This window comes from Salarias fasciatus (genome assembly GCF_902148845.1).
Source record: "Salarias fasciatus chromosome 7 unlocalized genomic scaffold, fSalaFa1.1 super_scaffold_4, whole genome shotgun sequence".
Classification (NCBI taxonomy): domain Eukaryota; kingdom Metazoa; phylum Chordata; class Actinopteri; order Blenniiformes; family Blenniidae; genus Salarias; species Salarias fasciatus.
In genome coordinates, this window is record NW_021941229.1 from 16,641,203 (window position 1) to 16,663,455 (window position 22,253).

Below are 22,253 nucleotides of genomic sequence, written 5' to 3' on the forward strand. Positions count from 1 at the left end.
AGGCGAACATTTGGCTTCTTGTAGGTGACAGTCAGGTTATGACATAAACAATACCTATTCTTTATGGAAAATCGAAGTACAACAACAAAATAATAGATTTTTAACAATAAATAAATAAATAATGTTTGACTGCAGCAGAACCACTCAAAAATAGGATCTTGAGGATTATTTCCCAACCATAATATTGCCATAAAAATGGAACATTTTCACGAATTTCGACACTTCACTCAAAAACCTCGAACAGGAAGTAAAAGGTTGACTTCTGGGAAAACCAGGAGGATTTGTCACCTGGTTAATAAGCAGTGTCAGGTTATGTGTTCAGCTTGTGAGGGGAGGCAGCAAGGAACAGCAGCTCTGCAGGTCAAAACAACGAGCTGAGACCGTTAATTTAAACAGCTGGAAAGGCTGAAATATAATCACTGTTTGCTTATAAACAATACAAACACAGGGTATTTTTAGAAATGGAAGTTCCCCTGTAAACGTACTCACTATTACTCATTGCCAATGTGTATTTGCTACTTTTCCATCACATTTCTGCTATATTTGAGTTTTCACATTGCATGCATGCCAACAGGGATTTTTCAGTTTTAAAGGTTGACCAATCCTTGACAGGAATTATTTAACTGACATTAGCGTATATCTTATACTGACATTGTAATAATTGATCCAGTCTGCTGTGTACATCTGTCTTCCAGTGTCCTCAAATTGAGATTTAGATTTTCAAAATAAAGCTGGCATACTGAAACCTTTATTGCAATTTCTTATTGATCAATAGTGAAACAGCATTGAATCAGACAAAATGAAAGTTAGTCAAAAGGGCTTTTATCGCTTCCTTGCTGCCTGGGAACGAATCAAATTCCGATACAATAAATATGATGCATGTTTTCAAACACGATACCTTCAGTAATAAATGTTCAAAAGCTAAAATAATCATTGTGAACAAAAGAGACAGATTTTCTAAATGGAAATTGGAGACCAGAAACATTTTCCACTTTGACACTTTTATTCCAGTCTGAAATACTATCTACAGTGGTGAGTTAATCTGTTCGCAGCCTGCCAGTATCTCAGCCCCGAACACCGTGTGTCTGTGTAAATCTCCGCACCGAGTGAGGAGTCTATTAAGTTAAAAAGTTCCACAGTGTTATTCCATTATTGTTATCTACTTCCGACTGTTAACAGCAGAAGCCGGGTGGCGATGTGACGTGTTTTTTTTTCCATTTGTACCGTTGTCCTGGCCTCGATAAGGGCGTAAGCATGCCAGTGTCAGGCAACCGAAGTGGGAGCGTTGGGAGGGCACCAGGCAACCTGATGGCAGGATTGTCAATAGAACACGTTGGCGCTGGAGACCAGGAATCTGACACCACCTCACAAAGGCGACCACTTTGGAGTGGCGTCTCATCCTGAGTGATGGTCTACAAGACTCCAGGCTCTGACACCTCTTTATCACTACAGCATGGAAGCAGACGGAGAGAGGCCCGTCAGGCATGTGACGCTCGAGGGACGGGGATTAGGGTTGTTACCTGACAGTGAAACATGGTGTCTAAGCAATGCAGTATTCCTCTGTGCATATACTGGAGTTCAGATCCTTTATTATTATTATTATTTTTTTTTTAAAACCTCAGTAACATTCATGTTGGTGTCAGAACCAAAAGTGAGATATGAATGGCTCGGATAAAGCAAGATTTCACAGCAACTGACTGCAGTGTTAGGTAAGAGATATTACATTTTTCACACACGACGCCCGGAGGAGCTCCAAAACACCGTGCAAATCCTCTCCTGGTCAAAAGCCATCGAATATATATTTTCTGCAGTGTTGGCAAGCAAACAGGAGGCAAAATGTCACAGTCTTTAAATCATCTCAGTGGCTCCGAGATGCCACAGGGCACAGGAACAAATTATACTGTTTACAAATCTGGAGCATGTGCGTTCTCTTATAAAGCATTCTGACAAGAGCGTCATTCAACAACAAATGAGGCATTTTAGGTTTTAAAAAGCAAACAGTGTACTATCAATGCTATCAGTAGTGCATATCATTTAATGTCGTTTTAAAAAGCGCTTCAGCTGGGTTACAGTAAGATAGAGCTATTTATTTTATCCTCCACCGCCGTGGGAGTAAAATGGCACTTTTGTCCCATTCCACACATGTAACTGAAGACATAATAGATATTTCATCGCTACTCTGATGTTGTAACTCATATCTGAGCTGTAGTATAGTGACGTGGACGTCACTTTTCCTGAAACGGACTCGAGAACAAAAACTAGCACGGTCTGCTACTATTATCATGAATCGTACACTGACATACAAAAAAAAAATGGCAAATAGACAAGGTCAATCGCGACACATCTTTCAAAAAACATTCGCAGCATTACTTGGAAAGGTTTATATTCTACATTATTAATAAAATAATTATTCATTTGCCTTTATACAGTTGCACATTTACATCAAGTGTCCATCTCTAATTTACAACTAAGTCCAGGCTTGTGTTTTCACACACAACTGTATGAGATTTTAGATAGATAGATAGATAGATAGATAGATAGATAGATAGATAGAGTTTTTTGGATCGATCAGTGTGCAGTCTCCATCTCCTTCAGTACTATCTGCAGCCACACTCCGCCACCACCATTCCCTCGTACTTGTGGTTGAACGTGATCACCCCATTATCGTCGTCGTGATACAGGAGCGAAATGGGCTCCAGCTTAGTGGGCACACAGCAGGCACGCGATGCCCTCTCAGGACTCTTCATGCTCAGCAGCGTCTGCACGATGGCGTGCTTAGTGGGCGAGACTTCAGCGGTCATTGGTGGGTTGCACACGCCGTTGCACTCGTAGGCCTCGTAGCCCAGCGGCTGGATGATCCACGTATCCCAGCCGATGTCTTTAAAATCCACAAAGAGGGGCGTCCTCCTGCATGACTCGCTCTTAACATTGCGACGGATTCGAGGAGGTGTGTCGTAGATAAGGTTGGACTGCAGCTGCATGAGGGACTGTTTGTGTAGCTCGTTCTGGTTTACGCGGCCGGCGTTGTGATTAACGCGCCCCCGCGAAGACTCCTGGCTCCCGCCCACAGTTTCAGGAAGGTCATTCTCGTGTTTGATCATCTGGTCGAGCTCCTGTTTGTCCTGCTTGTGATTTCTGCTCTGATCGTCTGAGAATACAATCATCACTGGATTGTGTATTCCGTCCAAGCTCCTGTCAATATCGACCTCAACCAAACTCCCCCCGGCCTCTGCGGCCTCCTGCGCGGCCCCTCCCTCCTCCCCTGACCCCAGATTTGCAATGTGGACCTCCAGTCTGTGAGTCGCACACCCTGACTTCCGCCAGAACGCGACCACATGAGTCAGGTCAAATGACACCCAGCTATTATCTCTGGCATGGATATGCTTTGTCACCAGTTCCTCCAGATCCTTCGTCTCCACCACCTCCCCTTTATCCCTCCTCCTCCCTTCTTTCCCCACCTCTTTTGTCCAAACAACACCCTCATGCACTTTGTAGACTGTCACCTTGCAGTCAAAGCCAGCGAAAGGTCTTTGGGCTTTTCGGACCAGAGTGAAAAGGCGAAGCTCGGCTATTGTTACGTGCTCGTGATGGGGCACGGAGATATTGAACAGCAGGGGATGTATCCTTACACCTCCAGCTCTTATACTGTAGCGGGACAAATCTGAAATTAAAAGATCAAAAATTTCGTCTGAGTTCACTTTTTGTAGTTTTATAAGTATCAAAATTTTAAAAGTTAAAAGCACTTTTTTTTTGCCATATTGTTAATGCACTGCTCGTGTTTAATAAATTAAAAACATCTCAGTTAAAACATGTGACACAGGGGTTTCATGCAAGATGTTAAGGTGTCGAACAACGTGTCGGTCTTGTACCTTCATTCTTGAAACTGCGCACTATGTTGGCTGACGGCACTGCCGTGCGGTCTCTGGCAAATCGGTTGTACAACTCCAGCATGTACTCTGGTGGCTCGTGGAGGGGCCTGCTCTGGGGCCTCAGCTTGGTGAGGTTCAGCGTGGACAGAAAGTGGCTCAGAAAGTCCTGCGCCTCCAGCAGCGGGCCGCCACCCGCATCCCTCCCAACCGAAGCCCTGTGGCGGCGATTCTCGGGAAGCTTGATGGGACTGCTCGAGCTCAGACCGGCCAGCGCCAGGAGAATCACGCTAAGGGAGTGGACGAACCCGAGGTTGGAGAAAACGGCGGCAGTCATGGCTGAGTGGAGGAAAGATTTAAATCCAGTGACTTGAGCATGAGAAGAGAGATGTGGATCCTTGGAGAAGATACCTGCAGACAGTTTGACCTTTCTCGGGAGGACTCTCCTTCGTTAAAGAACAACAGGTTGCCGTTGGGGGCAAAGAGAAAGCTGCCTTGCCCTTGTTGATCTTGTGCTTTGGTTGTGAGGGCAGGGCTGTGCTGTCCAATGTGCTGTGCTGACATGTTTGGAGATGTCAGGAAGGTCCTGCTCTGCCCTCCTCTCTCTCACCGCACCAGGAACTCACCCGTAAAGTCCTCTGATTATTGTCTCATGCAAATATAACCTTTTTTTTTTTTAAATCAATACCAACAAATCATGGATTAACTCAGTATGTAAAATCATTTATGATCAGCTATTCCATGCACAGATCTCAAATCAAAAGATGGCAGGCTGATAATCATTAAGCAGCAAATGATATTTAACCAATAAAAATATTACCCCTCTGCTAATGAGAGTCATTTCAAATCCTTGCAAAAGGATGTGAATACTCTTTTTTTTTTTTTTTTGTCTAATGCGTAAAATCAATTACCAGTTAAGACTATCATTAATCATATTTTGAGTTGTCCACAAGAGGCCACTGCACACTCATTTTCTGTGCATAGTCCTGCTCGTCCGAGTCCAGATTTGAACCTTTCATCAGGTGGCAAAAATGATAGATTTTATCTCATGAGTTTGTGGTTGTAGCTGCTGTTGGATTTCAGCTTCGTGGGGAAGCCTGTGGTTTTGGAAATCAGCTAAGGCCATATATACAGACAAATCAGATAAAAACTCAAGTACTAAGCATTTCAAAGATGACCATGATGTGGCAAAAATTGAATTTATGAGGAAATCCTCAAATCAGCCTGCTGCCATCCCCACGTGGTCACGTTGCTAAACTCAACTTTCTTCTAACAATGCAATCTAAAATTCCCTTGCTGATAAAATATAAAAGGACATATATTTCCATCAATAAAGGAACAATTAAATGCAATCAATCTGAGAAATTATGCACATCATTTATTTTCATTTTCATTCAACATCGCAATGCAAAAAAGACCACTGCAAAGCAGAGTTGTATTGAATGTAGGATCACTTACTGGTATTAGCTAATACACATAAATAACTTTTACTTAATAACATGGGTATTACAATAAACATTACAATATAAATGCCTTCATTTAGAATATTAACAGTCCTTTGTTACACATTTACAATCCCATTTTGCCTACCTCCAAACAAATGGAATAGAGACTTATATAGAGGTTTGCTAGTGATCCCACAGTCTACTCTAACTTAGCAAGAATCAGGTGAAATTGAAATTTAGTTGCGTGGTCAATAATAAGCCTAATCCTAAATGTCTCAAACACGTAACAAAAACAACTGAGAAATTATTTCTGTGTAGAGTCTTTCAAGAAAATCTCATGGAGGAGGTCAACAACAAGTCCAAGTGTCATTTCAGGCCTCAGTAACTTGACGAACTAGAAGTATGCAGTAGGTAAGGAGCAAAATCCAAACTGTACATGTCTAATATTCTTTGGAGTCATGATTCACCACAGTTTGCATATTTGGACAGTTTCTTTTTCCGTCATTAATTTCAGACATACAGTATATCAACCTAAATGATAAATCTGTAAAATCTATTGCCAAATCACCTCTATAATCGGTAATAAATACATGTAAATGTTTGGCACATTATTTCCCGTAAACAGAAGGAAACAGGTTTCTAACTGAAGGTGTTTTTGTCTGTACAGAACGATCAGATGGCACAGATCCGGACTTCACGAGTGGAAAAGCGTCTCTGCAGGATTTAACAGGGCTGGACCGGCCGCGCTGTCGTGTTTACACCCAGGAGTCCAGCGGTGGAGGTTTGTTATCCATGAGGCCCACTGCAGGCCTGCCAGCTCTGATGAAGTGTTTTCTCTCACTTATCGCCTGGTTCAGGAAACGCAAACAAGCCGAGCGAGGGCCATTTGCATAAGAAACATAAGCGAGAAAGAAATCCTTTTTAAAACATAACTCTCATGTGCTAATCCCTCAAAGCAGCAAGAGGTAAAGAAATCAGTTTTAGTGTACAATTATATACCTAATTACGCCACAAATTCAACAAGCTGTCTCCGAGTCGCTTAGATATGTAGCAACCACAGAGGCGCTCGGAACATCAAGAAGACAGATTACCTGGAGAGCGTCTCGTTCAACGACGGGCGCCTTTCCATCTCCGACTCTGTCATTTGGCTCTAAACTGGAATATACATCTGTAGAGGAAAATTATAATCATTCCACTGAAGACAAGGGGAGACAGGGGGTGTTTGGAAAACACACAACAAGAATAAAGTAGCAGATGTTATTCAGTTTGCAGGGAAGCGGTTGTCAGTCAGGAGTGTAATAAGTTTTGAAAACTGAAATTCGCTCAGCGTCGTGCTGCATCGTCACTGAGAGCTGCTGAGTCACACAGCGGTTATTTACCTGTAATTATATTGTTTTTCAGCTATTAGTCTTCCAGATCTTTCATTGCGCACTGAAAGGGATTTACAAAGCCCCACAGACATATGTTGTTGTCGATAACTTCACTTGACAAACGTGAGTCAGATTTTCATTGTAATCGTGTCAGCACGGCCTTGCTTCTTTAATCACCATAGGAATTGCTATTGTTCCAATAATAAAGACAAAGTTCTCGTACTGTTTAAATGAAGTCACTTTATCGCTTATATTGCTGTTCAAGCTGCATGAAGTTGCAACCTATTCAGTTTATTTGTATTTGAATAACTGAGCTGATGTTATACTGATGGGTGCCGTGGCTGTATGAAGGGTTTATTTGGTAAAGCAGATGCAGATATCCACCTGCTGTTCTGACACCATGGTTCTCTCGCAGAGAAAGATGCCCTCTGATGGCAGGACGATGAACATGCTCTGTCTCCCAGTCGGCCTACATCCACACCCTCACTGGCAGATATGTTCAGTCGATGGTTTTAAAATTGTGCTTAGAAGTTAAAGGCGGCCTTCAGTGAGACTCCCCGTTTCAGTGGGAAGCTAGGGGTCGCTGTCGACTTGGGAAGATGGGTGTCCCTTTGAAAAAACCTTCAAATGAAAAGTGACTGGCGATGCGTGAGCGTGGCCTGCCTCTGGGAAGACCGCGCAGGCTAATAAGCCAAGTCCGTGCACTGATAACCTTGGCAGCACATCGCTGGTTTAAGGCGGTGTTTCTGCAGAATATGGTCTGAGAATGAAAATGCCCGTTTCTTTGTCCCTGACACGACAAGACCCTCAGTGTGCCTAAAAGCCTTTTTGGGTTCTCCGGACTAGAGGACGCTTCTATCATTTAGATGACGGTTTAGTAACATTCTGCTGAAAGAATGCGGGCGATGACTCCCTGACCTTGGTTCTTGTCCATGAGCGGCAGAGTAATGTCATCACTGCCTTGCTTTCCGCTCTTGGATTTTTTACTCGTTCCAGTCGTCGTGGGCTTTGAAAGACAAGGAATAAAAAATAAATAAATAAACATTATGCGGGTTGGATATGAAACACATCAATTTGCATGGTGGTTAATTAAATACAAAGTGTGGGAGAAGTTGCTCTACTCTCAAATCACTCCTAATTTCCCCCAGATATCTCCTGCTGCTGCTCTCTTCCACCATCCACCACACTTTGAAAACCACTAGGCTACAGATTCAGATGAATAATACACCCTGCACGAAGGCCTCAGAGAGCCGCACTCCAAAACTTGTCTCTTTGTACCTCTGAATAAGATTTCACAGTATGACTTTATCCTCTGCTTAGAAAGATGATAAATACCTTGAAGTGACTCTTGGTCCAGCCTGCCTTCATCAGAGTGTTTCTCAGGTCCTTGTAGGCCCATATTGTCTGAAGCACATGGGAAGCTGCCTTGGTCTCCCGTGCCGATTGGCTGAATAAAGGAGGAAAAAAAAAAAAAAAGAATTTAATTGGACGGCACGATAAACAGCCGAGGACAGCTGTAAGACAATACTGTCAAAATGATTCAAATCCCTTTCTGAGAGGCTTGAGACGCGATGCTCATTATATCATAAGACGCTGCACTGAGGCCGTGTTCGGCAGATAGATGACTGCCGTGAAAAAAAATTATGATACCAGTCAAAATTCCTCTGTCTTTCAGTTTATAAATGCTTGCGCATATCTACCATTGCTTTATCAGAAATGTCTAAATGCGCAGCCCACTAACAGATCGGGATGTACCTGGATTTATTGATGGCCACCAGTTTCTGCACAGCGTGACCTTGAATGAGCACCCGGGCGTTCTCCGGGTTATCTGTGATGATCTCGTGAATTGTGTTCAAAATAGACACCACCGTATCTCCCTCGAGATTCTTCGCCGGGTGCTGCTGCCCACATGGCAGATTGCTGACAAGGTCCCTCAGAGCGTAGCTCCCTGCGGCGACACACACACACACACACACACACAGAGAGCACAGCTGAAGCCGGAGCCTGCAGGTGGACGTGCAGCGGCGCGCACGAGGGCGACGGCGGCAAGTCTGTACCTATTAAGTCTTTATTCCTTTTGTCCATGGCCAGATTGCGGAGAGCAATAGCCACGGCTCGCACCACTTTGTCCACATCAGAGCGCAGCAGCTCCACCAGAATAGGCAGCCCTTTCTCTTTTCTCACCGTCGCCCGAATGTAACTGGACCACTGCAAGCACAAATGACACATGTTTGAAGTCTGTGTCAAGACAAAATGGGATTTCTAGCGTTTGTACTCACTAGAAAGAAAGGAAAACGTGAACAGACTTATTATGCAATAATGAATTCTGTAATTAGATCATCTTTTACTTTGTAGTTGCTGTAGGTTCTGCTGTCAGGATATTCCTGTGAGTTGCTTTAAGTTTCCGCTGGTATGAAGGTCATAATGATGGTTGCTAACTCCAGCACTTAATGAATTTTTCAGGTGGTATTTGGTGACATTTAAGTAAAGTGCATCTTCCTTTTGCTGGTTTCCAGCATTGTTAGAGGACACAAATGAGCTGCTTCAGAGATACTACTGAGTCATTTAAGATTCCAAGATCAATTTTATGTACTTCTTGATTAATTTTATATCATGAATATTAAAACCTTTTTGCATCTTTCTGGTTTGCCAAACAAATAATCCCCTCACTTGTACAAATCACATTGCCACCAAACAAAGTATTGATTATAGTATTCTTAATTATGACACGACTATGAAGTTTAAATTTCCCATCCGCTCTCCTGTGACACAGAAACGCGAAGTTTTAGGATTCTTCTATTCTGAGGAGACGTTTGATCTTAAATGACAGTGACATTCACGGCAAATTACATTTTGGCAAAGGACAATATCTGGAAAACCTCTGGACTCCCTCGAGGACACACAGCAGTTAAAAATATCTGTGATCATGTAGACTATGGATGGCAAGGTCAATCTCGAGAGCCTTACTGTATTAAGTTGATTAATGATATCGCCCAAAAAAAACCAAACCAATTAGCCAAGGAAAGAACTTTGAGCCTGCATTCCCTGAGGTAAAAGATGGATTCAGACAGTTAATTTAACAATGAAAGTTAGATGCATTTCTATTGTTTATTTAGACTATTACTCAATCTTACACATCTCATCAAGCAACGACAGAGAGTCTCAGTGGTGTTACTGAGAAGATATTCAACGCCAAAATAAAACCTATTTCAGGCAAGTTCCACTTGATGAATTGAAAATGTGTTGCATCCACCACAATCACAGCCCCTGTAGTCATGAGAGAGAGAGAGAGAGAGAGAGAGAGAGAGAGAGAGAGCGAAAAAAAAAAAATCTTGGAACTGTTCCATCTACTCACAGCCCAGTGTCCCGCAGCGAGGTTCTGCAGCGCTCCTGCGGCTGCCTCCAGGGTGTTGTGGTTGTGACTGCAGGTAAGAAGAGAGAGGTAGAGCCTCACCACCTCTGGCTGGTACAGCAGCTCCAAGCCTTGAACGGAAAGGCAGAGAAATGTGAGCATCTTTAAAAAAATATCTCCTATGATCACAAATATGTTTGCTTTCAGCAGAATTCCCTCTGTTTAGATCAGTGTGTTGGTAGGTTAGCAGTACATGAATGCATGAACGCGACTCAGGCACAGGAATTCTAATGGGAGCCGGTACTGGCTGCTGGACCAGTGACAAGTGTTATAAAGCTGACCCTGAACTGTAACATGCTTATCTTTCTAATCTGCATGCACCGGTGGGAGCGTGGGAGGGAAAAGCTCTGATCTCTGTTTTAATGGTAGCCACATCCACGGATACAGCTACCAGGCCTACGGCACTATTGTGAGATTTTCTCTTTCGCCAGAAAGTCCGTATAAAGACTACATTAATAGCCACAAATACCTACAATACGCAAAGATAGTTCAGCAGTGCTAAATAAAGATGTGCTGCAAATGCCCAGTCTCTGTTGCCAAAAGATCCTCCCCCCTTGGACATATTTTATCAGTCTTTTAGTTGATGGGCCATTTTGTTTTAGTAATGAAAGTCTTCACAAGTGGTGCAGGTGCTGATGTGTGGCTTTGCATTTTAATGAATTCCCTTTCAGGCTATGCCAATGTCATGCTTATACAGCAAATAACTCCACATAGAAAGCAGAGCCATGATGGGAGCTTTTCATATTCTGTTTTCCCTTCATCTAATAAACAATAAGCCTGAAGCAGAGTCCACAACTTTACAAATGTCACTGTGAGTCATCCTGCAGTCAGTATCTGTTAAATTGGAAAAGAGATGTGAGGCAGATTTTTTTTTTTTTCAAACATATACCTTTCATTAGTTCTGTACGTTTTGGTAAATCCAATGTACTGTATTTTCTGTCCATAAAGCCCTTTTCCAACCTGCACATCACAGACACACACATGCACACAAACACCAGGTTTGATTTTTTTTTTCCAGTACACAGAAGATAACATGAGCACATATATTGTGTTGGCTAATCATAATATTGCCGCGGTGAGAATATTCAGGAGTAACGAGCAGACTGACCTTGATTGAACCACTCCTCTGATGAAAATGGTTTGAAGGGGAAAACAGGAGAAAGAACATCATTCAAAGATTTGACTGTACTGCAGAAGGACACAGCGGCAGAAGGCTCACAGCTCGTCCGTGTGGCAAGACAGCGACGGGATCAGGTTAGCTGGTGACTCAGAGAAGACTGAGCGCTATAAAATTTGTAATTTCCCTGATGTTTCTCAGTGATTTTACCTTCAGCGAAAAAAAAAAAAAAAAAAAAAAAAAAAAAGGTACTGGCTGTACTCAGAACTGTAATTACAACTTTAATCCCCCTTTTTCCTCGTGTGTGCAGTACACGAGTTTTAAAAGTTTCACGGTGTCAAAATTCGACAAATGATGTAATGAAGAATAAAAACGTCTCTTCAGCTCTGGAACCTCCGCGAGGGGAAGATCTGTCACTTTCTCCTCCGAGTGCGGCGAAAAACCGAAAAACTATGCATTGTGGTTACTGAAGAGAAAAGATTCAATAAGAGAAAAATTAGGAAATAAATCTTTAAGATGAGAACGGGCTCCTTTCAGACTTACACCTTTTAAAAAGTATGAGCTTCCTGAATCCAAGCATAAGATGGATTTACGTGTATTTTGTCATGAAAGAAAACAAATGCATACATGTGTTCTGTGCCCCATGAGCCTGACAAGCCTTTATGAACAGAGGTAACCAAACTCTCCACTTATGGCAGCATGGTGGACAAACCTTTGGGTCTCTTCCCTGGGAAGCAGTCAGGCTCGTTCTTTTTCTTCTGATGCCCCACTGATCTCATCATGTGATTAACGTGGGGCTCCTGAAGTCTCTCGGCTCCCGGTATTTCTTTGTGAACGTGATAGGAAAGGTTTCGGAGGATGCAGACGCAGTTCTCTACTGACTAAATGCAGAACAGTGAAAACATTTGGGTCAAACAGGTGATGGACGGTTATTTCACGCTGGCTTACTCTTCGCTCCTCCAGAGGGGATTTTTCTTATGCATTGTGTCTATATTACCATTAGGGCAATGTAATTATTAAAATTTACCACAAACCTGTAAATAATTATCAAAAATACAAGTTGAGTTAATTTATTCAGTTAAAAACTTGAGCAGTGTGTGACGACTTCAGGAACCTTATTGTCTGTGTCCTTGTTGATCACGGCGGACTGAAGAGCGTGAAGGAGCGCGTCCACCAGACCCTCGCACTCCCTCAGCCTCTGCCGGGCCTCCGCCCCGTCCGAGCTGACATTCCTGCAGAAACCACTCTGTAAGCAAAGCTGCAGACACGCCATCACGGCCGCGGATCGGCTTTTTTTATTTGCTCGCTTCCGTTTGAAAGCGGCAGCTCGATTTTACCTCAAACATCCCGAGGTGTTCTTAAACACCGTGGTCCACTCGGCGCTCTGCAGTTTGGAGGGATCGGTGGAGTCCCTCCGCCAGCCCGAGTGCGGGATGATGATTTCATCAGTCAGTGTTTGAAGTCCCTGGTTGATAACCATCATCTTTAGTGGCTCGTGTGATGAAAGGTTCCACAGAGTGCCTGCAGGAAGGAATATAATTAAGAATAAAGAATAAAGTGACTTGAAAGCTTGCCGTTTGTCGTGCCGACTTGAAGGATTTCACCCGTACCTGTGACTAACTCCTTGACCTCCATGCTGCTGGACTTCCGCAGTAGCCGGACCAAAGCTTGTATGCCGTCGCAGTTCTTGATGGCCATCTTGTTGTTGTGGTCCTTTCCGAAGGATATGTTGCGCAACGCTCCACAGGCCTTCCGGTGCACTTCGGCTTTAGGATGGTCCAACAGTTCCACCAAGATCGGCACCCCGTTCAGCTGGCGGACCTCCTGCTTGATCCGGTCGTTCTCGTAGCAGAGGTGCTGCAAGTAGGCCGCGGCGTTGGACTTGACGGGATCCATTGGGTGGCCGAGCATGGCGATGACCTCGTGCAGGTTGGGGTCTCTCCAGCGCGGGTCTCTTCGGATGCTGTCCAGGCTGACCATGCTGCTGCGTTTGTGGGGCAGCTGCAGGGTCTGAGCCCGGCACATGGCCTGGAAGAAAGGGTTCAAATTTCCCTCCAGCTGGGCCATGAACGCATCGTCGTAGCCGCTTCTGAAGAGACAGAGAAAAGAATTGCATGTCTTTATTTTCTTTACTCAGAATTAGGTCCCAGACATGTCCATACAGCAATACCTATATCTGTTTATATATATGCCAAGCTCTTCCTGTTATAATCAGCAGTTTGAATGAAATGGTTTTTACTGGAATCGTCTGGATTTAATAGACAGGGTGTCAGTGAATTTACCAGCGTTGCACCCTTCATAAACATCCGTCTCTCGCTTTGTATGGGAAAAGGAAAAGTGTCTGGCAGGCAATAACAGGTGAAACCTTCTTATTTATCAACTTTGCAGCAGGTTGCCTTTCCTGATTGATACCAGCTGCTGCTTAACTGCTGTCCATCTGTCTTTCTATTATGAAGGCTGACTCACAGGAACAGGATAAAGGCGACCTCCGGATGCCTGTGCAGCTGCAGACTTTAATATATATTATTTGTCATCTCCAGTCCTCTGTGATAAAGTCTTGATTTCTATATTGTTGCTGGAGTAGCATCGAGCACTGCACACATGCTCTTTCACTTGTTGATATTTGAGAGTATCCCGACGGCAATTTTCAGTGACTTATATTGAATATTTCCTCATGTTTTTTTTTTTTTTTTTTTTTTTTTTTTATCGCACCGCATTGAATTCCGGAGGCTTACAAACCATGACCTCAGGGTTAATCAGCTATTTCTTTTGACACATAAAGGCTGAAATGAATTGGGCATATTGCATTTAATCTTCTGCAGACTAGGTACTTTATTGTTAAGTCATTTTTGTTATATTCCGAACGTCTGCCTCCATAATGTGCGCTCTTTATCATGTTATGAAAACTAAACATGCTCCGTGAATGTACCATTAATGTTCAAGGTCAATTGGCTTTTAAGTGGCTCCCTAGTAGCTTTGTTAACAGGGCTCCCGATATGGTAATGGTAAATGGAGTATTTTTACACAGCGTGCGTTCACCTTGGCAGTCTGAAAGTGCTTTACTCTCTCCATCTTAGTTGCTCGCTCACTCCCTCTTCAGTGGCGATCGAGCTGCAGTGCCAGATCCTCATCGGTAATTGGGACCAACTTGGTGTTCAGTGTCGTGCACAAGGGCACTAAAGACAAGCCTGGGATCAAACCATTGACCTTGTGATTGAAGGAAGACTCCTTCCACTAGGAGAGCTATGCTCTATTTTATCAAGGATGGTGGTGTAATCACAGTGGACTAAAGTGTAATGGTGAGCACACTGACTTGAGGAGCGAGGAGATCTGATTCAGCTCCTGGTTTGGAGCCTTTTTTTTTTTGTCTTGACTTTGCACGTTCCTTTTGTCGGTGTCTGGATTTTCTCTGGCTATGTCTGCTTTCACCCACATTTCAAGGACATGACCGTAAACTCTGAATTCATGGTGTGAATGTGTGTGTCTTAGACTGTGTGTGTGTCAGCTACATCTAATAGATCTAATAATACACTGCAATTAGCGAATAAAAAGAAGTACACAGAAATACATTTGAGGGGTTTTTTTTCCTCTGCAGTGTCTACTTGGCATCATATCAGAAACATGTTGGCTTTCTACTTTCAAAATGTCTCCGGAAGCACTGATCTGTGCGTGACCCTCACTCCAGGCTTTGTGAAAAGTCACAGTCAGAGCCATTTTTCAAAGTTCCTCCTGTGGGACCAGTAACATTTAATCTAATGTACCATCACCCCCCCCCCCCCCCCCCTCCTTACCTGGTTCTGGAGGGCTCCCGGAGGAGCTCCATAGTGGTAATTGGTCTAAACTGGTGGATTCCCCCCAGTGTAGCGTAACCGGCAGCTGTGTGGTCAGATTTCATATCCAGAGGGCTGTTGTCTCCCCGTTCAGTGAGGCCATCCTCCTCTGTCTGGCTGCCAAGGCCCGGGGCAGCGTAGCTGTCTCTGAGGAAGGGCAAGGTGTAGTGAGCCCCGGGCTGGAAGTTTTTGTTGGGCCAGTAGCCGTGAAGGGAAAGGCGGGACAGGCTTCCGTATCCTGCACACAAGTCGCCCCCGATGCCCCTGTAGGCATCAGGGAGGGCATAGACTCTGCTTTGGTTGTCTGGGTTTACTGCTTGGCTCTCTCCGGGCTGCTGGATGGGCGGGGGTGGTGGGGCGGCTGAAGCGGCGGCGCTCGTGGTTGTTGTCGTTGTCGTCGTCGTTGGCGTAACAGGCTCACAGGGCTCGGCGTTCGCCTCGGTGGGAGTCTGTTCACAGGCGCCGTTATCTGGAGTCACCGGAGTCGATGTGAGGTCGGGCAGATCCGACGTCTGGAAGCTCTCCTGCGGCGTCTCCGAAGGCTCCTGGGTGTCACTGGAAGCCGGTTCGACCTCCTGCTCCACAGCTTTGGAGTCCTGCGGGGATTGATGCGCCGCTACAGTTATCTCTGCAACAATCTCAGCAGACCGTGTTAGTTATTTAGACCCCATTAGTCCGATCGTCTGCAGGTTCATTTTCTCCCTTTAAATGCCACCAAAGTGGAGTGTTTACAGTCTGAAGGGGAAGTATTTGGTCTTAATTTACTAAAAATAGGCCAAAATTGTCTGTTACCTGCAGTGTGCATTTATCATTGTGTTTAAATTCAACAGCCCATCCAATTTCTTATAGTGATGATCAATCATCATCATTTCAGCACATCCCTGGCTTTGAGGCTCCAGTAAATAATGAATTCTCCATTCCTGCCAAAGAATAATGAATCCCCCTTAGTTGAAAATGAGTTTAGATTGGACTCGGATGAAATGAAGTGAGGTCCAGCCACTGGTTAGAAGCACGGTAAATTGCGGTAAATTTAATTGTCTGGTGTTGCAAATTGATTTAGATTTTAACTCTTTGCTTTCATGTATGAAAGACTTGTTTTAGATATTCGCGCAACAAGTGCAAACATGTGAGAATACAGAGACAAAGAAAGTGAACTGTCTGTGTTGATTCTCTGAAGGAGTTTGGCATTATCAATAAAGTTTCATTTGGATATCTCAAGAGATCAGAATAACACAATAATCAGGCATATTAAAAATATTAAATGTACCAAGCAAAATATCTGAAAAGACAATTCACTAGCTGGAATAAATATTTCACTGTCATCATGAACAAAAAATTGGAATTTTTAAGGCATATCAGGCAACAGTGAGTCACTTTGTGGTGAAAAAGTTAGATGATAAATCCATGAACCTCGGTGTCCGTCTGCAGCGGGGTGTCGGTCTCTGTGGAGCTCTCATTGGTGGACGTCATCACGGAGGCGATGGATGTGGGCGTGTCCAGCTCGTCATTGGCTGACTGAATGTCCTGCGCTGCCTCTTTAGCCTCCTGGGACAAAGAGAGTGGAGGAGGCCCCTCCGAGCTCTGCTCCTGAATCACACACAGAAATAAAGGAAGCTCCAATCACTATCATTAGAGCATCATTTCTGTGTGTAATCTCAGTTTACATTCATTGGATTGAAATTTATGTCTCTAAAATTAATTTCCAGTACATATTGGGAGCAATGAATCATTCATTCTGGCTTTCTTTCAACAAATTCCCAGTGGATCAGAAATTAAGCTATAGTTTACAACACCTCAGCGTGGAAATATTCTACCCGAAAATGTCTCGCATTAGGCTTCTGTAGTCGTGACTCATTGTTCTTCACAAAGTTGCTGTAACTGAAAATGAATGCCTCTTTTTTTTTTTGCACAGGACTTTTCAGATCTGCTCACGAATTTTCTGCTTGATTAAGGTCGGAGCTTTGCAATACCCACTCTGTTAGCTTGACTCGATTGTCCTTGAGCGTTTTTTGTCCCAACTTCAGAAATATGCTTGGCGTCATTGTCCATTTGAAAAAAACCTGTTTTAGCTTTTAACTTTCGGGCTGCTGCTTCTATGAGTTGCCTCAACGTGTTCGCGTTACTTTCTTTCATCGGCATCCCAAGCGTTTTGTGAATGTCTACACCCCATGATGGTGCCACCGCCGTGCTTCGTGGATGAGAAGAGATCCTGATCTTTCATCTCCTCCCAGACACAACAACAGCTGCCAACGGCACCACAAAACGGCACAATATATATACATATTGTATATAATACTCCTCAAAAAAGGTTTGACAAATTTAACAGTGTGACTCCTGTCTCTATCGAGTCCCTCCCGTCAAGAAGGGGAAATGAAATATCCACCCCTGTGCCAGACAGCATATCTCAAACAAGCGGGATCTTGCTGTGTGCGGATAGAAAGTGTATTCTGGCTTTTCTAAGGCGGTTCTGGAGCAGTGGTCTCTTTTTTTTTTTTTTTTTGCTCAGTTGTTATGTTGATATGAGGCTTGTTTCACTCCGGCTACAAATACTTTTGCATCTTTTTTTCCACCAGCGTCTTCAGAAGGACCTTTGCTGCCTTGCTGCACAAAGTATGACTGTTTCTAGGAGACAGAATGCATCTCTCCGTGCAGTGCGCACACTGCTTCCTTCCCATATTGCTTATACTTGCATATTATGTTTGTACAGATGAACACAGTCCCTTAAGGCATTTAAAAATTGCACACAAGACTAAACAAGACTTGTGGAAGTTTTTTTTTCCCCCCCCCTCGATATCCCAGCTAATGCCTTATGATTAGCTCATTGGCTCAAACAGAGAAGCACAGGGAAAAGAACGTGTTCAGTCAAACTATGATAATGAGCTTACAAGAAGCTTCTTGAACCTTGACTTTCCCACATTTCAAAGGCTTTGGTTTGTGTAGACACCTGTTCTTATGATATAAAGTTAAAAAAAAAAGGATTTATAAGCATTTGTTGGAAAAAAATAATAAATTTGATTGCAGATAAATTGAAGTTCCTCATCTTGCTGCCAAAACTGCATTTTGCAAAAATCTGTGGAGTACCTTAGCTTTGGCAATTGTATGTAAACTTTACATGGAAGCCATCGAGAGGCTGAGAATCATTAAGTCTGTCTGCACATGATAAGGGAGCTGTGTTTCATGTTGGGTTGCGAGCACAGACGCCGCTGACAGCTCGTTTCAATTCATTCACCACCGTCACATTATTTGGATAATTTGAAGCATCAGCTGTTGAATTCATGTCGGGAAATTACTGATATTTCATCTGCATCAAAGGTTTCCAGCCACCCGTAATTTAATTTGACTATGGTTCCATATTCAGACGGCAAGAAAAGAAAGTACAATATGCATAATAAAAGACAGGACAGAGGTAGCTGGAGTGTTTTTACATCCTTGTGAGCACATCAGGGTGAAAGATACGTTATATTATATCTATTCGTCAGGAAAAACTGTTAACAGTGGATTGAATCTACTGATATGTGCACACAAAGATGTGTATGTATGATATTCAGAGATCAATTAGAAAACAAATAGATTAATTCATATTAAATGTGTTGTGCATTTGAGTGAAGCTAGTAGCTGATTCTAAAAGTATCTAATCCCACTCAGGGTATCTGAGGATGTAAGTTCAGCTCAAGAGTTAAAAACTTACATGAAATATTTCTGTTGGTGAAATAAAACACCAAACACACGAACAATGCCAGTGTGAAAACAATATTTTCATACTCGAAAGCTTCAAGCGCTGTTGTATTTATAAAGGATGGCCTAATAACAATATGCCGCCACGGTGTGATGGGATTAAAAGTGATTCAGACAGTTATTGTTTTTCATACACGTAGTAATTGGCGAGGTCTGACTTGCCACCGCTGACTCTTGAGTTGATACTCCAGCTGCTGCTCTGAATCAACATGTGAATATTTCTGTGATTTACTATTGTTTATTCCAAACAGAAAATTAAATTGTCCCCTTCATTTTTTTTTTTTTCCAACAAAATTGTTTTCATTAAGCTGAGTGGATTAATTATTGAGCAACTTGGTCTGGAGGCAGTTTTTTCTTCTTTCTTATTATTTTTTTAACTGCAAGCAGTGCCGGCTTTCGAATAAACTTCGCATTCATTTCAGCGTGTCTACAAACATTTGATTCAATGCTGTATTGATTTCTATAAATAAGTAATCAAGCGATACACTTCTCTCAGTCTACTGGGTACAGCAGCGAACATGCTCTAATATTGCATGTCCCACAAATATGTGGGACAAGAAATGAGGCAAACAGCCAGTCAGAACATAGAAACGCAACTAAAAGATCCAGTTATAGAGAAAATTTGGACATCACACCCTTAAAAAACATTTATTTATCCTCTCGCTCAATCAATTTTCACTTTGAGAAACCTAACACAAAATGCATAAAAGCTGATCTGAAATGCGTCGCGCAGTATCACAGGAACAATATGCCATGCGATACGCTCAGATAAAAGCCAAATAAACTGTTAAATCTCCCCAAACTCTCTCTTCCCTCCAAGGCTGCGGCACTAAACCGAACAAGTGCCCAGAACTAAACTCCGCTGCATTAAATCAGGCTGCAGTGAACAGCTGACTGAATGTGGCGAACGAGAGAAAGAGAGAGAGAGAGAGAGAGAGAGAGAGAGAGAGGGAGAGAGAGACAGAGGGATTGATTCACTTTTCCAACACCTCACCAAACACAAGAGGCTCTCATAACCACGTGCACAACGTGTCGGAGGGAAGAGGAGATGAAAGGGTCACCGGGGAGAAATTGGCAGCGGGGAGATGATCCTGGCTTGAGCACCTCTTGGGGTGGGGGGGGGGGGGGGGGGGGGGGAGGCTGACCGGATATTGTTAGGCGGCTCTAAATGCACGCCGCGGCCAAAAAGAGAGACGCTGGGACGCTGCTGTCCTCTGCAGACGGCTTGATTAAAGATTTGGAGGACAATAACAGGCCGGACAGGGGCCTGCGCGCTGTCCCCGTCTGATTCGAGCTCCGGGGAAGGCCGGGCCACTGTGAGTCAAAGCTCATTTAAATAACTCGCTGCACCATCACTAACAAAGTGTGCTCACAGAGCCAAATAGGTCAAGATGATGATTCTCAAACTGACTTAGCTTAAAAAAAGAAAGAAAAAAAAACAGAGAGAGAGAGAACAACAGAAACGTATGGCATGTAAGCTGTTCGGTGCAGTGGTGCAGGAGACAGAATGACATGATTAGCATCTTGTTCCCATCAACTCTCAGTATTGAGGCCAGCTGCAGCCTGGGTAATATTTTGGGAGACACAGAGTCTGATCTAATGCTGAGTGAGCTCAGATTTTTTTTTTTTTTTTGGTGTCCAAGTTCAAGGGCACGGCAGGCACGAGCCATGATTCAAAACCTGTCACAAATCTGTTTCAGAAAGGAAAGGCGATGTGAAAAACGAGCACCCCGGGTCGCAGTCACATCTGTGGTGGCAAAGTGGTTTTGTAGTGAGCGAACCGGAGTGTCAAAAATTAGGTGGAACAAGCAGCTTGTCTTCATCAAACGGGAGGATTGAAACTGCAACGCTTCCACGAGATAATAAAACATGACATTAGCCCACTGATGTCAAAAGGCATTAGTCACAACTTTGTCAGAACTCATCTGCCCTTTGCTATCTGTTGAATCAGAGATGCTGCCACAGGAAAGCACAGTTTTACACAATATGTTGCAGCCAAGCCCGCATTCATTTGGAGCTAATATGACACTAAATACTTTTTCCAGACTTTTTTTTTTTTTTTTTTTTTTTTGCAGAAGCACAGTTGCAGTCCATTTAGAAACACGTCACGTGTTCAACCTTAATACAATCAGGCTGCTTTATTTCAAAGAGACTGATTTGAAGTGACAGCTTGGAAAAAAAAAAAAAGAACAGCAGATGCATATTTATCCTCAAAGTTCCCATTTAGAGCCACTTTTCAGTCCCCGTTTCACTGCGATCCTCAAATAGTTAAATGCTGCATGGCCAAATTTTAATGTCTCACTGATACATCATGGCAGTGCACTTGCCAGAGTGTGCGCCGCTCGACCCCCCGGGGGGGGGACAACCTCTCTCCACAAAGCAATCAAAGATTATCCCCCCCCCCTTTTAAAAATAACCTATGCATTTTGCGCGCATGCACTGCCCCGCACGTACACACACGCGCACCACACACACACACACGCACATGCTTGATGAAGATGTTAGCATCGTGTCCCCATGCACACGAGAAGACTGCACCAACCAGCGGCGAGAGGTAAGGAGGTGAAGCGAATGAAGCCTCTCTCATTCATCTTGACAGAAGCAGAATGCAAAGCTGTGGATTGCTACAGTTCTCTGCAGGAGGAGGGAAGAAAAAAAAAAACTGATGGGAGAAAAAAAGAGGGAGGGTACAGAGCAAATAGAGCCATTCCACCACACACTCACCTCTTTTACTTCAGCAGGCATTGCCAAATCTTTTCTGCCTCCCCACAATTGATGAACAGGATGCGTCCCCCGCGAGACGTGTGTTTCCCTGGTTCTGCTGATTCTTGTCTTTTTTTTTTTTTTGCCTTGACTCTCCCTTTGAGCATCTGTGGCAGTTCAAACATGAGCAGCCATCCTTCCTCCCAGCTCTCACTAACACACGTCCGCTCGTTCTCTCTCCCTCTCTATCTCACTCTCCCTCTCTCTCCCTCTCTCTCTCTCCCCCTCTCTCTCCCTCTCTCTCTCTTCCTCCCGCGTTCACTCTCTCTGCCTCTGTTTCTCTTTCTCACACAAACACACGAGACGCACCATGCACACATTTGCTCAACATGCATGCAGACATACACGCAGACACACACACACACTCACACACACACACACACACACACACACCCAACATGGGGCTTTCTCTCATTACTGCACTCCTCCTCTGATATGTGCTGCGGTTAATGCGTGCGCTATTAGGAAGGTGCTGAATCAACTGTGTGACGCTGAGCCTGTGAATGGCTGAGGTAAGTGCAGTGCCCTGCAATCCCTCTGCTCCCCCCCATAATTTCTGACAGCACTGGCGCACAGGCAGGGTACACACACACATCCACACACACACACACGCATGCACAACAATCCCTGTGGGCTTTGATGCAGCTGGAGCACAGAGCAGCCTGCACTAGTTCAGCCCTGTGTCACCCATGTGCAGTGTAACAAGGAACCAGGG

General features: G+C 43.8%; 2 protein-coding genes across 2 annotated transcripts; both read right to left on the reverse strand.

The window, feature by feature from the left end:
- Positions 1–2,597: 2,597 nt before the first annotated feature.
- Positions 2,598–4,468, reverse strand: bmp10l (bone morphogenetic protein 10, like). Its single transcript, XM_030085708.1, has 2 exons — positions 3,870–4,468; positions 2,598–3,661 (listed from the first exon to the last, which is right to left on the reverse strand). The coding sequence occupies exons 1-2, from the start codon at positions 4,201–4,203 to the stop codon at positions 2,598–2,600; spliced, it is 1,398 nt and encodes a 465-aa protein (XP_029941568.1). The 5' UTR covers positions 4,204–4,468.
- Positions 4,469–5,624: 1,156 nt separating this feature from the next.
- On the reverse strand, positions 5,625–21,880 carry arvcfa (ARVCF delta catenin family member a). Its single transcript, XM_030085702.1, has 15 exons — positions 21,500–21,880; positions 16,451–16,627; positions 15,002–15,636; positions 12,821–13,299; positions 12,548–12,731; positions 12,325–12,442; positions 11,923–12,091; positions 11,202–11,219; positions 10,037–10,164; positions 8,739–8,889; positions 8,437–8,629; positions 8,017–8,128; positions 7,600–7,687; positions 6,403–6,479; positions 5,625–6,159 (listed from the first exon to the last, which is right to left on the reverse strand). Exons 1-15 carry the CDS (start codon positions 21,518–21,520, stop codon positions 6,067–6,069), a joined length of 2,643 nt encoding a protein of 880 aa, XP_029941562.1. The 5' UTR covers positions 21,521–21,880; the 3' UTR covers positions 5,625–6,066.
- Between the last annotated feature and the right edge of the window lie 373 nt (positions 21,881–22,253).